The sequence below is a fragment of the Pristis pectinata genome, chromosome 27 (assembly GCF_009764475.1).
Source record: "Pristis pectinata isolate sPriPec2 chromosome 27, sPriPec2.1.pri, whole genome shotgun sequence".
Classification (NCBI taxonomy): domain Eukaryota; kingdom Metazoa; phylum Chordata; class Chondrichthyes; order Rhinopristiformes; family Pristidae; genus Pristis; species Pristis pectinata.
Window position 1 is genome coordinate 764,757 of NC_067431.1, and position 17,744 is coordinate 782,500.

Below are 17,744 nucleotides of genomic sequence, written 5' to 3' on the forward strand. Positions count from 1 at the left end.
TGAATAAACTCAATGACTGAGAATTCTGCATGAAAATATTTCTCAACTCTGTTCTAAAAGACCAGTCACTTATCCTGAAGCTCCAACACCTAGTCTGAGACTACCCAGCCAGGTAAAACGTTCTAGCCTGCATCTAGCCTGCATCCTGTAAGAATGTGCTGAGTTTCAATGAAATGTCCTCTCATCCTTCAAAACACTGGAAAGTAGATGTACAGTTTACTCAATCTCTCCTCAAAGACCTCCTCAACTGCATTTATGACCTCGATCAAAGGGCCCTTGACATTATCCTACAGCCCTACTGTCACTTTGGACCAACAAGGCACAGAAGTGGGCAGAGCAAGATAGCGAGAGCGGAGTCCGAGTGGCCATGAGTACGAAGAGTAAGGCAGTCCGTCAGCAGTTTGGTAAGTGCAACAAGCAAAATGTGTCCTGTTACATCACAGGTAAGGCAGGTAAATGGTTGTGATTGTGGGTTAAATTTTAAGTTAAACTAAATTTAACAAAATTTTAATTTAATAAATTTTATGAACATCAAACTAAATAAAGTTACAGGACAGGAGATGTGTTGGTGCTGTACTATGTAGGAACTTTTGGATATTTTTATACGTTTGCTGTTGGAGGATATTTGGTTTCACTTTGAGGAGCTGGTGTCTGAGTTGCAGACACAGAGACATCAGGCAGGGAGAAATTTACCTGAATCTTTTGCTCTAGGAGACAGCCACAACCCTTAGAACTGATATGTGGTCGGGAGAAGGAAGGCATTACTGTGAGTGGAGGTGGTTTGGGAATCCAGATCTTGTTACAGGAACTTCACTCCTTTACTTGTCCAATAGATCTGAGGTTCTTGCAACTCTTGGAGGCAAAGTGACTGCAGCTCAGGAAACCATTCAAGTTACAGTCAGAAACAGGGCAATTTATTATGGGGAAATAAAGAAATGGCAGAGTAATTAAATACATCTTTTGATTCTGTTGTCACGAAGGAGGACACAATTACCCTCCCAGAAACGTCGGGGAACATTGGATCTAGTGAGATGCATGAAATCTGAATGAAATCAGTATCACTAAGGAAATAATATTGGGGGAAATTAAAGGGATTGATGGTTGATAAATCCCTAGAGCCTGCCCAGGAAGTAGCCATAGAAATAATGGATTATGGATAAGACTATTAATTTTATTTCATGGAATGTTAATGGCTTAAACAATCCAGTTTAAGTGCAAGAAGATTTTTAAAGTTTTTCATAGATTAAATGCTCAGATTATTTTCGTTCAGGAGACTCACATCAGGAAGAAAGATAATCAATTTTTTTTAGATTTTGGAAGGGTCAACAGTTCCATTCAAATTCACAAGCAAAGGTGAAAGGAGTTTCTATTTTTATAGACTCCTCAATTTTGTTTGTCCCTCATGAGACAATATCAGACCTAAGTGCTAGATTTTTATTAATTACTGGTCTACTTCATAATAAAAAAGTTGTTATGGTTAATGTTTATGCACCCAATATAGATCACACTGAATTTTTTAAACATCTCTTTGCATTTTTTCCTAATTTAAATGAATACACTGTGATTATGGGTGGAGATTTTAACTGCTGTCTAAACCCTTCGATGGATAGATCTGTGTCAAATCCTGCACTTCCAAACAAATCCGCTGTCTTTAATTCCTTCTTAGTTGAATCTGGTATTTTAGATGTTTGGAGATTTCTACACCAATATGATAAAGAATTTTCATTCTTTTCTCATGTCTACCATAATTACTCGAGGATTGATTATTTTTTTATTGACGCTAGATTAGCTCCACTTACTATGGACTGTAAATACGATGCAATTGCCATTTCGGATCATGCACCATTGAGTTTATCAATTAAATTACCAGATGTATCCTTTGATGTCAGACAATGGCAATTTAACCCTTCTCTATTACAAGACTTAGATTTCGTCCAATTTATTAAAGAACAGATTTCATTTTTCTTTTTAACTAATTTTACTGAAGAAATCTCCAGTGGGATACTGGATACTGGATATGGGATACTTTTAAAGCATATATCTGTGCTCAAATTACTTCATATTCCGCTGGATTGAAAAAACAAACTAATAACGAAGTACGTACATTGGCTGACAAGATTAAAGAAATCGATAAAAAATATTCTGTTACTCCTAATCTGGAGCTTTTTAAAAAGAGAACAGAACTCCAATTACAACATAGTTTATTATTAACACCTTCAATTGAAAATCTACTACTTAAAAACAAAAGTCAATTTCATATACATGGTGACAAATCTGGTAAATTATTGGCCAACCAATTGAAAACTACTTTATCGAAATGTCAGATTAATAAAATTCGTAAACCAGATGGTACCTACACGATGGATCATGTTCAAATTAACAAATCCTTTCAAGAATTTTATTCTTTATACCAATCAGAATCCCGAGGATCCTACATTAATGTATGAATTTTTAAGAGATCTGAAGATTCCCCAACTATCTTTAAATGAATGTTCTACATTAGATGCTCCCATTTCAGAGGAAGAAATAAAGACAGTAATATTTTCAATGAACACCCGACCCTGGCAGATATACAGCTGAATTTTTTAAATCCTTTTCTGATATTCTTGTTCCCTGGTTAGCCAAAATTTTTAAAGATGCCCTATCAGTGGGTAAACTACCACAATCTTTCTATGAAGCAACTATTTCTTTAATTCTTAAAAAGGATAAAGATCCCACTGATTGTGCATCTTATAGACCTATTTCTTTATTAAATGTAGATTCAAAAATATTTTCCAAAATACTGGTCTTTAGATTGGAAAAGGCTCTTCCACAAATTATCTCTGAAGACCAGACAGGATTTATTCAGAATCGTTATTTACATTTTAATATTAAGAGATTGATGATTATACATACCCCTTCATCCCAAATTCCAGAATGTGTTGTCTCACTAGATGCTGAAAAGGCGTTTGACAGAGTCGAATGGGAATATCTATTCATTACAATTCAAAAATTTAATTTTAGGCCTAAATTTATATCTGCGATTAAAATTATTTATTATACACCTATGGCTTCAATACTTACTAGGGCTGTTCTCATTAGAGAGAAGGAGGATGATGGGAGACATGATTGAGGTGTACAAGATATTGAGAGGAATAGATAGAGTGGACAGCCAGCGCCTCTTTCCCAGGGCGCCAATGCTCAAAACAAGAGGGCATGGCTTTAAGGTATTGGGTGGGAAGTTCAAGGGTGATGTCAGGGGGAGGTTTTTCACCCAGAGAGTGGTTGGTGCATGGAATGCGCTGCCTGGGGTAGTGGTGGAGGCTGATACATTGGACAAGTTCAAGAGATTGTTAGATAAGCATATGGAGGAATTTAAGTTAGAGGGATATGTGGGAGGAAGGGGTTAGATAGTCTTAGGTGTGGTTTGAAGGGCAGCACAACATGGTGGGCCGAAGGGCCTGTATTGTGCCATATTGTTCTATGGTTCTAATAATCAAAGATCTCCTCTGTTTAGGCTTTTTCGAGGTACTAGACAAGGTTGCCCGTTAAGCCCTTTATTATTTGATATTGCTTTAGAACCCTTGGCTATTGCACTCTGGGACTCTTCAAATATATGTGGCATTACTCGCAGACAGAAGATTCATAAGATATCTCTCTACGCAGATGACCTGTTACTTTATATTTCTAATCCAGATGAATCTATCCCCACAGTACTATCACTACTAGATCAGTTTAGTGTTTTGTCTGGCTATAGATTAAATCTTAATAAGAGCAAACTTTTTCCATTAAATATGCAAACCCCAATTTATAGGCAATTACCTTTTAGATTGGTAACTGACTATTTTATGTATTTAGGTGTTAAAATTACCAAGAAATATAAGGACTTATTTAAAGCTAATCTACTGCCTTTAATTGACCATGTTAAACAATTATTTACTAAGTGGTTCCCACTGTCTTTATCATTGGTAGGCCAAATTAATGCGGTTAAGATGAATATTTTACCAAAATATTTATATTTATTTCAAGCGATTCCAACTTTTGTCCCGAAATCTTTTTTGACACCATTGATTCTAAAATTCTTTCATATATTTGTCAGAATAAAAACCCAAGGTTAGGTAAGAAATATTTACAAAAACTAAAGAAGGATGGCAGTATGGCCCTGCCTAACTTTAGATTATATTATTGGGCAATTAATATCAGATATTTAATTTTTTTGGTTACAAGATTCAGATGTAATTCAATGCCCCAAATGGGTACACATTGAGCACCAATCACTACTTGAATTTTTATTAGTTTCTATTTTAGGAGCTTCACTCCCTTTTGCTCTTACCAAATTAAGTAAACACATGATTAACCCAATTGTTAAACATACAATACGAATATGGTTTCAATTTCATAAATTTTTTGGATTGAATAAATTTAACTTGTCAAGTCCCATTCAATCTAATTTTTTCTTTCATCCATCCAGAGTTGACTCAGCTTTTTCCATATGGAAAAGGAAGGGAATGGTATGTTTTCGTGATTTATTCATTGAAAACTGTTTTTCATCTTTTGAACAATTGTCTAACAAATACAATTTGCCTAGATCACACTTTTTTCGATATTTGCAGATGAGAAATTTTTAAAAAGCTACTATACCCTCTTTTCCGACACCTTACGAAACTGAAACTACCGAAAAAATTTTAGGTCTTAATCCTTGTCAGAAGGGCTTGATAGCAATAATCTATGATTTAATGATGAAAATACGTCCAGAATCACTGGACAAAATTAAGAATGAATGGGAGTGAACTCCAGACATCTTTACCTACAGAGACTTGGAAGAAAATTCTTCATTTAGTTAATTCATCTTCAATGTGTGCCAGACACTCTTTGATACAGTTTAAGGTAGTTCACAGGACCCATATGTCAAAAGATAAGCTAGCCCGTTTTTATAACCATATAAACCCTACATGTGACAGATGTAAATCGAATGTGGCTTCGTTGACACATATGTTTTGGTCCTGTCCTCTTTTGGAAAAATATTGGAAAGACATTTTTAACATTATTTCAAATGTATTGAAGATTGATTTACAACCTCATCCTATCACTGCAATTCTTGGATTACCAAGGATAGAGTCTGGCCATTTATCTGCTTCTGCTAACCATATGATTGCCTTTGTTACATTAATGGCCAAACAATCCATTTTGCTTAAATGGAAGGATCCAATACCCCCTACTACTTTTCAATGGTTCTCTCAAACTATATCATGTTTAAACTTGGAAAAAATTAAGAGTGGTACTGTTGATCCTTCGCTTAAATTTGAAGATATTTGGAGTCCATTTATTCAATATTTTCATAAAACATAGAACAATTACAGCACAATTCAGGCCCTTCGGCCCACAAAGCTGTGCCGAACATGTCCCTACCCTAGAAATTACTAGGCTTACCCATAGCCCTCTATTTTACTCAGCTCCATATATCAATCTAACAGTCTCTTCAAAGACCCTATCGTATCAGCCTCCACCACCATTTCCGGCAGCTCATTCCACACACTCACCACTCTCTGAGTAAAAAACTTACCCCTGACATCTCCTCTATATCTACTCCCCAGCACCTGATATAGATATATTCACATGATATAGATCCCCTTTCAATAGCTTTCCAACTTAGCGGAACGGAGTTGACGACATAATATTGCTCTGGTTCTGCTGAGACATTTTAGCCCAGTTTTTTTTTTCCTTTTTTTGTTGTTTTTTTTGAAATTTTTTGTTTAGTTTATATTGTTTACAATTTTTCTTAGATAAATTTTTAAAAAACCCAAATCAATAATAAATCTTTTTCTTTCCTTTTTTTTACATTATATTCATTTACTAAGAGATCGTTGGATCTACAGATTTTTTTTATATTTTATTGTTCTTTATGATTATCTATGCCATGATTGTTCTCCTGATCTCTTTGTATTACACGTACAAACATCGATGTTATATATTAATCTGTATTAATTTGAAAACTAGTAAAAAGATTGAAAAAGAAAGAAATAATGGATGCATTGTAGTCATTTTCCAAAGTTCTATAGACATTGGAACAGTTCCAATGAATTGGAGAGCAGCTATTGTAATCCACTACATTAAAAAAAAGGGAGAGAGAATACAGGGAACTGTCGACCAGTCAGCCAGAAATTGGTGCTGGGGAAATGCTGGAGTCTATAAAAGCTGCAATAGCAGAGCACTTGGAGAAGAGTCACAGGAATGGGACAAAGTCAGCAAAGAGAAATCATGCTCAACAAGTCAACTGGAATTTTTGAGGATGCAGCTAGCAGAATAGATGAAGGAGAATCAGTGGATGGGGTGTATTTGAAGCTTTAAAAGCTTTCAGAAAAGTCCCACATCAGAGATGAGCGTGAAAAGTTGAAGCACATGGGACTGGAGGTAAGGCTTTGGAATGGATAGAGAAGAAAGACAGGAAACAAAGAGTCAGAATATCAGGTCTTTTTCCAAGTGGCAAGTAGTGACTACTGAGCTACTGTGGGCATGTGCTTGATGCCCAACTATTTATAAACCAATTAATGAATTAGAGCAGGGAATTAAATGTGTCCTAACAGTGTTTGCAGACGACAGAAAGTTGGGTGGTGTTAGAAGCTGTGAGGATGAACAGAGGCCCCAAATTGATTTGGACAGGTTGAGGAAGTGAGGAGATAGATGGGAGATATAATGTGGATAAGTGACTTAAGAGGCTTTGGCGAGGAGGCACAAGTGAGGAGCAGGTAACAACAGGTAAAGTTTTATTTTCCTGTTCATCCCTAGCACTTGACTCTGTGTAGGCAGGATGGTAGGGCAGTGAAATGCTCGTCTTGTAAGATGTGGGAGGTTAGGGAACCTCACGGTCATAATGGCAGCTCAACAAAACATTCCTTTTAAATAAATCCTTTATATAAACCTTTGGTTGTATTTTGCAGAAAAAGGGATTATATGAACAGCAAAAAAAATCTGCAGATGATCTGAAATAAAACCAGTGAAAATTGCTGGAAACATTCAGCAGGTCAGACAATAGTATTGGCAGAAAGAGAAACAGAGTGAAGTCTCTTCATCATAACTGGGAAAGAAAGGAAACTAGTGTAAACAAGAAAGATTGGGTTGATTTATGCAAACACCAATAAAAGTGCCTGTGTAGTGTTTAGCAGCAACAGACAAGATTTATGTTGCACTTAGAATAGAGCTGGAAGTTCTGTTGTGTTTATGTTTATAGAGATTACTTGCACATCTTGATCAAAGGTCATTTAGTCATCAGATTAAGAAAAGGGAAAAGGAGTTACCAATCTGATACCCTGAAATAAATTATCAGATACAATGAGGAACTGAAAACATAGAATTTGTCCATTAGAGTTGTACAGCACAGGAACAGACCCCGCGATCCACTACATCCATGCCAATCTTTTTGCCCACCTACACTAATCCCACTTCCCACACTAGGTCTGTAACCTACTATGCCTTGCCTATTTAAGTATCGGTCTAAATGTCCCTCAAACATAGTGATCATACCTGATTCAACAAACAATCTGCTGGAGGAACTCAGCAGGTCGAGCAGCATCTGTTGGAGGGAAGGAATTGTCGACATTTCAGGTCAAAACCCTGCATTAATTCCTTTCCTCCAGCGGATTGTTTGTTGCTCCAGATTCCAGCATCTGCAGTACGTTGTGTCTCCATTATATCTGATTCCACCACCTCTTCTGGCAACAAGTTCCAGATATTGACCACTCTGTGTAACAAAAACTTTCCTACAGATCCCGTTTGAAACTCCTTCCTCTCACCTTAAGCCTATTCCCATTTTGTTCTTAAAACCCCTACCATGGGAAAAATGTTTTGAGTATCTACCACATCTATGCCTCTCAATCTTACATACTTTTATCAGGTCACACGTCAGAATCCCACGCTCGAGGGAAAACAAGCCCAGCCTATCCAATCTCTCCCCATAATCAAAGTCATTGAAGAAATTTAGAGGGAGTTTAGAATTGTTTAAGTTATCAACCATTTGAAACCTGAGAAACCATTTTGTATGGCACCTGCAGGCTTCATCCCGTGCGTTCTCACAACAGAGATTCAATGTGCTGCCTTGAAGATCAAACATTAAACAAAATGGTAAATCTGCCATTTTAATTGACTCCTGTTTTCCCATAAGCAGGAATTGGGCCTGACAGGATACAAGGAGTCAAAGATGACGATGCCAGAACTTCTAACTGGATCAGTGCCACACAACCACAAAATTAGCTTCTTAATCACACTCCACTCTTAACAGCCAGTGGGTAGTTTTCCAGCCAGGACGGAAGACAGTACTGAGCAATGAGAATACTTTCTCAGTCAACAAAGACGATTAACAGAGAAATCGTCAGCAGCTTAGGCTACGCTACGCTGTCTATGGATGGCAGAAATACTCCATTCCTAAACTCCTCAGCTTGATGTTGTGTTCCCCTTCATTCCCCTGAAAATAGCACAGAGGTTTTAGAACCTAGAACAGTACAGCACAGGAAGAGGCCCTTCAGCCCACCATGTTGTGCCAAACTAATTAAACTAGTAATTAAATGTCTAAGTAAACTAATCCCTCCTGCCTACACAATATCCATATCCCTCCATTCCCTGCACATTCATGTGCCTATCTAGAGCCTCTTAAAACACATCGTATCTGCCTCCACCACCACCCCTGGCAGCACATTCCAGGCTTAAATGTATGCCCTCTGGTATTAGACATTTCGACCCTGGGAAAAAGATACCAACTGTCTACTCTATCTATGCCTCTCATAATCTTATAAACTTCTGTCAGGTCTCCCCTCAGCCTCCACCACTCCAGAGAAAACAACTTTGTCCAACCTCTCCTTATAGCACATGGCCCTGTATTCCAGACAACATCCCAGTAAGCCTCTTCTGCACCCTCTCCAAAGCTTCCACATCCTTCCTGTAATGGGGCAACCAGAAATGAATGTAATACTCCAGATGGGGCCTAACCAGAATTTTCTAAAGCTGCAACATAACTTCCCGACTCTTGAACTCAAATGCTTCGACTAATAGGGATAATCCTGGAAACTATAAACTAGTGAGCCTCATGTCAGTGGTAGGGAAGCTATTAGAGAGGATAGTATGGATAGCATTTATACGCATTTGGAAAACCATGGCCTAATTAGTGCACCGTACACCTTCTTCACCCTATCAACCTGTGCAGGCACTTTCAGGGAGCTCTGGAAGATCCCTCTGTACATCAACACTGTTAAAGGTCCTGCCATTAACTGTGTACTTCCCTTTACATTTCATCCCCATATATTGAGAGGCTGGTCATGGCACGCATCAACTCCAGCCTACCAGACAATCTTCACCCAATGCAATTCGATATCGTCGAAACAGGTCCACAGCAGATGCCATCTCCCTCGCCCTACACTCAGCTCTGGAGCATCTGGACAGTAAACACACCTACATTAGACTGTTGTTTATTGACTACAGCTCTGCCTTCAATACTATAATCACAAGCAAGCTTGTCACCAAACTCTGAGACCTGGGACTCAACACCTCCCTCTGTAACTGGATCCTTGACTTTCTAACAAACAGACCACAATCAGTGAGGATAGGCAGCAATACCTCCAGCATGATTATTCTCAACACTGGTGCCCCACAAGGCTGCATCCTCAGCCCTCTACTCTTCTCCCTATATACACATGACTGTGTGGCCAGATTCTGCTCTAACTCCATCTACAAATTTGCAAATGATACCACCGTTGTAGGCCGTATCTCAAACAGCGATGAGTCAGAGTACAGGAAGGAGATAGAGAGCTTAGTGGAATGGTGTCATGACAACAACCTTGCCCTCAAAGTCAACAAAACAAAAGAGCTGGTCATTCACTTCAGGAAAGGGGGTGGTGTACATGCACCTGTCTGCATCAATGGTGCTGAGGTCGAGAGGGTTGACAGCTTCAAGTTCCTAGGAGTCAACATTACCAATAGCCTGTCCTGGTCAAATCACATAGAAGCCACGGCCAAGAAAGCTCACCAGCACCTCTACTTCCTCAAGAGGCTAAAGAAATTTGGTTTGTCCCCTTTGACTCTCACCAACTTCGGCAGATGCACGATCTACCTATCTGGATGTATCATGGCTTGGTACGGCAACTGCTCTGCCCAGGACCACAAGCAACTGCAGAGAGTTGTGGACACAGCCCAGTGCATCACGGACACCAGCCTCCCCTCCTTGGACGCTGTCTTTACCTCTCACTGTCTTGGTGAAGCAGCCAGCATAATCCAAGACCCCACTCACCTGGGTCATTCTCTCTTCTCTCCTCTTCCATCGGGTAGATGATACAAGACCCTGAGGGCACGTACCACCAGACTTAAGGACAGCTTCTACCCCACTCTGATAAGACTATTGAACAGTTCCCTTATACGATGAGATGGACTCTGACCTCACGATCTACCTTGCTGCAACTCTGTACTAACTCAATGTAACTGCACTGCTACCTTGCTGCACTTCTGTACTAACTCAATGTAACTGCACTGTGTAATGAATTGACCTGTACAATCTGTTTGTAAGACAAGTTTTTCACTGTACTTCGGTACAAGTAACAATAATAAACCAATACCAATCTGTCAAAGTGCAACACCTCACATTTGGTCAGATTAAACTCCATCTGCCATTTCTCCGCCCATATCTGCAACAGATCGATATCCTGCTGTATCCTTTGGCGATCTTCCACACGAGCCACAACACCACTGCTCTTTGTATCATCTGTGAACTCACTAACTCACCCATCCACATTTCATCCACATATATATTACAAACAGCAGCGGCCCCAATACAAATCTCTGCGGAACACCATTAGTCACAGACCTCCAGCCAGAATAAGTCCCATTGACCACTGCCCTCTGTCTTCTATGGGCAAGCTGATTCTGAATCCAAACAGCCAATTCATTATGGATCCCATAAATCTTAATCTTCACGATGAGCCTCCATGAGGGACCTTATCAAATGCCTTACTAAAATCCACGTAGACAACATCCACAGCTCTAACTTCATCAAACACTTTTGTCACCTCCTCGAAAATCTCAGTCAAGTTAACAAGACACGATTTGCCCCGCACAAAGCCATGCTGACTGTCCCTAATTAGGCCTTGGTTTTCTAAATGCTCAGAAATACTATTCCTATGAATTGTCTCTAATAGCTTCCCTACCATTGACGTGAGACTCACCAATCTATAGTTTCCAGGATAATCCCTATTTCCTTTCTTGAACAACATTAGCTACTCATCAGTCCTCTGGGACCTCACCTGTGACTAGAGAGGACACAAAGATCTTGTTCAAGGCCCCAGCGATCTCATCTCTTGCTTCTCTCAATCACCTGGGGTACATTCCATCAGGCCCTGAGGACTTATCCACCTTAATGCCCATTAGGAGATCCCAACACTACCTCTTTCTTTGTGTCAAAATGCCCTAAACTTATTAGCACACTCCTCACTGATCTCACCATCCTCCAAGTCATTCTCCTTTGTAAATACCAATGCAATGTACTCATTTAGGACTCTGCCTCCAAGCGGACGTACCCTCCTTTATTCTTTAAGTGGTCCTACACTCTCCTTAGTTATCCTCTTGATGTATGTATTAATGCCTTGGGATTCTCTTTAATCCTGCTTGCCAAGGACTTTTCATGGCCCCCTCCTGGCTCCCCTAATTCCCTTCCTGAGTTCTATTCCAGCTTCTTTATAATCCTCGAGGGGTCCGTTTGATTTTAGTTTCCAAAACCTTACACACGCTTCCTTTTCCTTGTTGACTAAATTCACCACCTCTCTCAACATCCAAAGTTCCCTTACCTTGCCATCCATGTTCTTCCTTCTTACTGGAACATCCCTGTCTTGTACTCTGTGCGGTTGGTCTTTAAACACCCTCCACATGTCAGATGTGGATTTGCCCAAAAACAGCTGGTCCCAATTAACTCTCCTAGTTCCTGCCTAATACTCTTGTAACTTGTCTTGCTCCAATTTAATACTCTCCTGCAATGCCCATGCTTATCCCTTATTCATAGCCATCTTAAAACTTCAGGAGTTGTGATCACTAAATGTTCTCCCACTGAAAGGTCAGTCACCTGGCCAGGCTCATTTCCAACACCAGGTCCAGTACGGCCCCTCCTCTCGTTGAACTATATACAAACTGATTTAGGAAACCCTCCTGGATGCACCTAACAAATTCTGCCCCATCTAAACCTCTTGCACTGAGGAGATCCCAGTCTATGGAAGTTGAAGTCACCCACGACAACAACCTTGTTGTCTTTACACCTTTCCCTAATCTGCCTGCATATTTGTTCCTCAATGTCCTGGTGGCTATGGGGGGGTGGGGTGGGGGGGGAGGTTTGGGTAGGGTATAATCTCGTCAAAGTGATTGCACCTTTCTTATTTTTCAGTTCTACCCATACAGACTCAGTGGATGAGCCCTCCATTATGTCCCCTCCGAGTGCAGCTGTGATATTGTCCCTGATTAATAATGTTCCTAAAACACTGAAACCCTGGAACATTAAGCACCCATTCCTGTCCCCCTCTCCACCAAGGCTCTGTAATGGCCACAACATCATAGTTCCATGTATTTACCATGTTCTCAGTTCATCACCCTTACCCTTAATACTCCTACCATTAAAATAAAACACACTTCAACCCATCTGTCCCATTGTGTCTATTACCTTGCTCCTGTCTGTCCTTCCTTAAAGACTTGCTGGTCATGACGTCTACCTTCCTTAGTTTTAAGCCAAGTTTTAAACTGTTTGTCATAGAACTCACAAAAAAGGAACATTACCTGTAACACTGTCATCTCCATATTGCTTTGTCCACCACACAGCCAGACATCTCCAAAATACACATCTTTTAAAATAATTCTGTCCACAGCATTTGCAATCCTCTGTTCTGCAGTGACAGAAAACGGACCACCTGGACGAATGGGATCGAGGAAAACTCTCCAGACACCAGTACCACCACCAGGAGAGAAAACTGAAAATGAATGCAGAAATATTACTGAAAAGCCAGTTCAGTGGAGTGGGAGCTATGCAAAGCATAGTTGGTACCACAAGTCCTCCTCCACTCCATCCAGAGCCCAACACAAGTGCTTAATATCTTCCAAACAAGTCACAGTCATACAGCAAGGAAACAGGCCCTTCGGCCCAACTCATCCATGCCCATGGTGCCCACCAAGCTAGTTCCATTTACCCACATTTGGCCCATATCCCTCCAAACCATTCTTATCCATGTACTGATTCAAATATCTTTTAAATGTTGTTATTGTACACAACCACTTTCTCTGGCAGCTCATCCCATTTACGCACCACCCACTGCATGAAGAACTTGCCCCTCAGGTCTTTTTTAAATCTTTCACTTCTCACCTTAAACATATGCCCTCTAATTTTTAGCTTCCCTTCCCTGGGAAAAAGGCGGTGTACATTCACCCTACCTATACCCCTCATGATTTATACAACTCTACAAGGTCACCCGTCAACCTCGTATGTTCCAAAGAATAAAGTCCTAGTCTGCCCAACCTCTCCCTATAACTCAGTCCCTTGAGTCCTGGCAGCATCCTTGTAAATTTTCTCTGCACTCTTTCCAGTTTAACAATGGCTTTCCTATAACAGGGCGACCAAAACTCTACACAATACTCCAAATGCAGTCTCACCAATATCTTGTACAACTGAAACATAATGTCCCAACGCCTATACTCAATGTCCTGACTGAAGGCCAGCATGCCAAACACCTTCTTCACCACCCTGTCTACCTGTGATGCTGCTTTCAGCGAACAATGTACTTGTACTCCTAGTTCCCTCTGGTCTGAAATTAGAATTGGTTTATTATTGTCACTTATACTGAGGTACAGTGAAAAATTTGTGTTGCATACTGTTCATACAGGTCAATTCATTACACAGTGCATTCAGGTAGCACAAGGTAAAATACAGAATGCAGAGTAAAGTGTCACAGCTAGTGAGAAAGGGCAGTGCAGATACACAATAAGGTGCAAAGTCACAACGAGGTAGATTGTGAAGTCCAGCTTAGCGTATTAGGGAACCATTTAATAGTCTTATAACAGCGGGATATAAGCTGTCCTTGAGCCTGATGGTACATGCTTTCAGGTTTTTGTACCTTCTGCCCAATGGGAGAAGGGAGAAGAGAAAATGTCCCGGGTGGGTGGGGTCTTTGAGGATATTGGCTGCTTATGCAGGACCGAGGCAGCCAGAAGTATAGACAGAGTCCATGGAGGGGAGGCTGGTGCTGGTTTCCGTGATGTGCTGAGCTATGTATGCCCACAAATCTCTGCAGTTTCTTGCGGTCCCGGGCAGAGCAGTTGCCGTACCAAGCTGTGATGCATCCAGATAGGATGCTTTCTATGGTGCATTGATAAAAGTTGGTGACTGTCAAAGGGGACATGCCAAATTTCTTTAGCCTCCTGAGGAAGTAGAGGCACTGGTGAGCTTTCTTGGCCATGGCATCTACGTGGTTAGACCAGGACAGGCTATTGGTGATGTTCACTCCTAGGAACTTGAAGCTCTCAACCCTCTTGTCCTCAGCACCGTTGATGTAAACAGGTGTATGTGCACCACCTCCCTTCCTGAAGTCAATGACCAGCTCTTTTGTTTTGCTTACACTGAAAGAAAGGTTGTTGTCTCTATCTCCTTCCTGTACTCTGACTCTTCATTATTTGAGATACGGCCTGCTACGGTGGTATCATCTGCAAATTTGCAGATGGAGTTAGAGCAATCTGACCATGCAGTCATGAGTGTATAGGAGTGAAGTAGGGGGCTGAGGAAGCAGCCTTGTGGGGCACCAGTGGTGAAGATAATCATGGCAGAGGGATTGCTGCCTATCGTCACTGATGGCTGTCTGTTGGTCAGGAAGTCAAGGATCCAGTTGCAAAGGGAGGTGTTGAGTCCCAGGTCTCAGAGTTTGGAGATCAGAATTGGGTTTATTCTCATGAAATTTATTGTTTTATGGCAGCAGTACAGTGCAAAGACATAATATTACTATAAATTACAAAATAAATAAATAAATGAATGAATGAATGAATGAATGAATGAATGAATGAATGGATGAATGAATGAATGAATGAATGAATGAATGAATGAATGAATGAATGAATGAATGAATGAATGAATAAATAAATAAATAGTGCGAAACAAAAGGAATAATGTAGTGTTCAGAAATCTGATGACAAAGGGGAAGAAGCTGTTCAACCATTGAGTGTGGGTCTTCGGGCTCCTGTATCTCCCCCCAAATGGTAGTAACAAGAAGAGGGCATGTCCCGGATGGTGAGGGTCCTTAGTGATGGACACTACCTTCTTCAGGCACCGCCTCTTGAAAATGTCCTCAGTGGTGGGGAGGGTTGTCCCCGTGATGGAGCTGGCTGAGTCTACAACCCTCAGCAGCCTCTTGCGATCCTGTGCATTGGAGCCTTCATACCAGGCTGTGATGCAACCAGTCAGAATGCTCTCTACAGTATGTCTATAGAAACTTGCAAGAGTCTTTGGTGACATGCCAAATCTCCGCAAACTCCTAATGAAGTAGAGCTGCTGGCGTGTCGTCTTCATGATTGCATCAATGTGTTGGGCCCAGGATAGATCCTCAGAGATGCTCACACCTAGGAACTTGAAGCTGCTCACCCATTCCACCACTAACCCCTCAATGAGGACTGGTGTGTGTTCTCCCAACTTCCCCTTTCTGAAGTCCACAATCAGTTCCTTGGTCTTGCTGACGTTGAGAGTGAGGTTGTTGTTGCGACACTACTCAACCAGCAGATCTATACTCCTGTATGCCTCCTCGTCTCCATCTGAGGTTCTGCCAACAAGTGGTGCAATCGGTGAATTTATACATGGTGTCTGAGCTGTGCCTAGCTACACAGTCATGCGTGTAGAAAGAGTAGAACAATGGGCTAAGGACACATCCTTGAGGTGCACCTGTGTTGATTGTCAGCGAGGAGGAGATGTTGTTACCGATCCGCACCGACTGTGGTCTCCCGATAAGGAAGTTGAGGATCCAGTTGCAGAGCAGAGTACAGAGGCCCAGGTTTTGAAGCTTGTTGATTAATACTGAGGGGATGCTGGTGTTGAATGCTGGGCTGTAATTGATATACAGCAGCCTGATGTACATTTTGCTAATATCTAGGTGCTCCAAAGCAGAGTGGAGAACCAGTGAGATTGTGTCCGCTGTAGACCTGTTGTGGTGGTAGGGAAATTGCAGCAGGTCCATGCAGATAAATTTGTTTGGAATTATAGTATTGAAGGTAGAGCTGAAGTCAATAAATAATAATCTAACGTAGGTGTTTTTACTATACAGATGCTCCGGAGCTGAGTGTAGGGCCAGGGGGATGGCATCCAGCAAGGACCTGTTTTGGCAGTAGGCAAATTGCAGTGGGTTGAGGTTGTCTGGGAGGTGATGTGTGCTATGACCAACCTCTCCAAGCAGTTCATGATGGTAGATGTCAGAGCTTCCGGGCGGTTGTCATTAAGGCATATTACTTTATTCTTCTTAGGTACCGGGATGATGCCACTGGTTCCCAAATTTGGAGTTCCTCATACAATCTTAGTCCCTTAAGCCCACCACATCCATGCGACTGTGACACCTACAGTATCTACACTAAATTTCATTGGGCCCACATCCCTCTCTGCCTTTCTTACCCAAGTACCTGTCCAAACGCCCTTTAAGTGGTGCTTACTGTTTCTGGTCCACTTTCACCCAAATCCTATTTTGGTCCAGTAAAATAGGCTTTAATCCAATTTAAAACTTTCATTCCTGGTCTATCTTAATCCTTTTCCTTTACTATGCCAAGTCTAACTAAATTATGTCCACTGCCTTGCAAATATTCTCCCCTGCCAATCCTTCCACTTGCAAAGAACCATTCCTCAAAAGTCTCCTTCTCTCTTTTGGCAGTCCTGCACTCCAGCTCTGTGGGATCTGCAGTGTCTCATGGCAGCCCATGTGGGATTCACAGATTCTGCCACAGGCAGTGAGTGGATCGCTTGGGATGTTGTGTGATCATTCCACGTTTTGTAAATGGCCTTCACAAGCTCCTGAGGCTAAGACTTGGTTTTCAGTGCCTTCCTAGATACTGCTCTCTCACCTTGAGCTGTAGCACACCATGAGACACTGAGCATGTTACAACTTCTCATGGAGATATGGAGAATACCCTTCAAGCGTTTTCCCCGACACTAAATATTGTGGTTGTTTGTAATGACTGCAGTATCATACTCCCGTGTTTACCTTCACTCTCGGTTCAAGACTCCTGACATTAAAGTATAAACATTTAAGGACTGCCAAAGTCCTTGCTTCCTTTTTACTAGCTTTTATTTCCATCATTCCTCTACTTTCTGTACTAACTTGAACACCTACCTTCCAAATCCAGCTTTGCCACTCTCCCTACTGAAACCACAAGATCCCCATCCCTGTGCCAAAGTGGTTTAAACCCTTCCCAACACCACCAGCAAACCTGCCAGCTCCATGGGGATGCCAATCACCCAGCTTCTACACCCGCCAAACTCACTGTCAGTTCCCTCAGGAATCTAAAACCCTCCTTCCTGTACCATCTCTTTAGCCTACATTTATTTGTCCTTTTCTCCTCTTGTACCTTCTGGTGCATGAAACTAAAGTAATCCAGAAATCACTACCTATGTGGTTGTGCTTTTTAATCTCATCTCCAGATCCCTGTAATCAAGAGCTAGTTGTTCACCATCTCTACCCACCCAAACCCATCCTCCCTCAGAATATCCCAGACACCCCCCTATCTAATGAATTTCT

At 41.2% G+C, this 17,744-nt stretch overlaps 1 protein-coding gene across 1 annotated transcript in view; it reads right to left on the bottom strand.

Annotated features, from left to right (window-relative positions):
- Positions 1–17,104, bottom strand: part of siae (sialic acid acetylesterase) — a 69,362-nt gene extending 52,258 nt beyond the window's left edge. The window contains exons 1-2 of the mRNA XM_052039686.1: positions 17,071–17,104; positions 12,772–12,962 (exon numbers count right to left, since the gene is read on the bottom strand). Of these exons, the coding sequence (XP_051895646.1) occupies positions 12,772–12,962; positions 17,071–17,104 (225 nt within the window). The remainder of the gene's footprint in view (positions 1–12,771; positions 12,963–17,070) is intronic.
- Between the last annotated feature and the right edge of the window lie 640 nt (positions 17,105–17,744).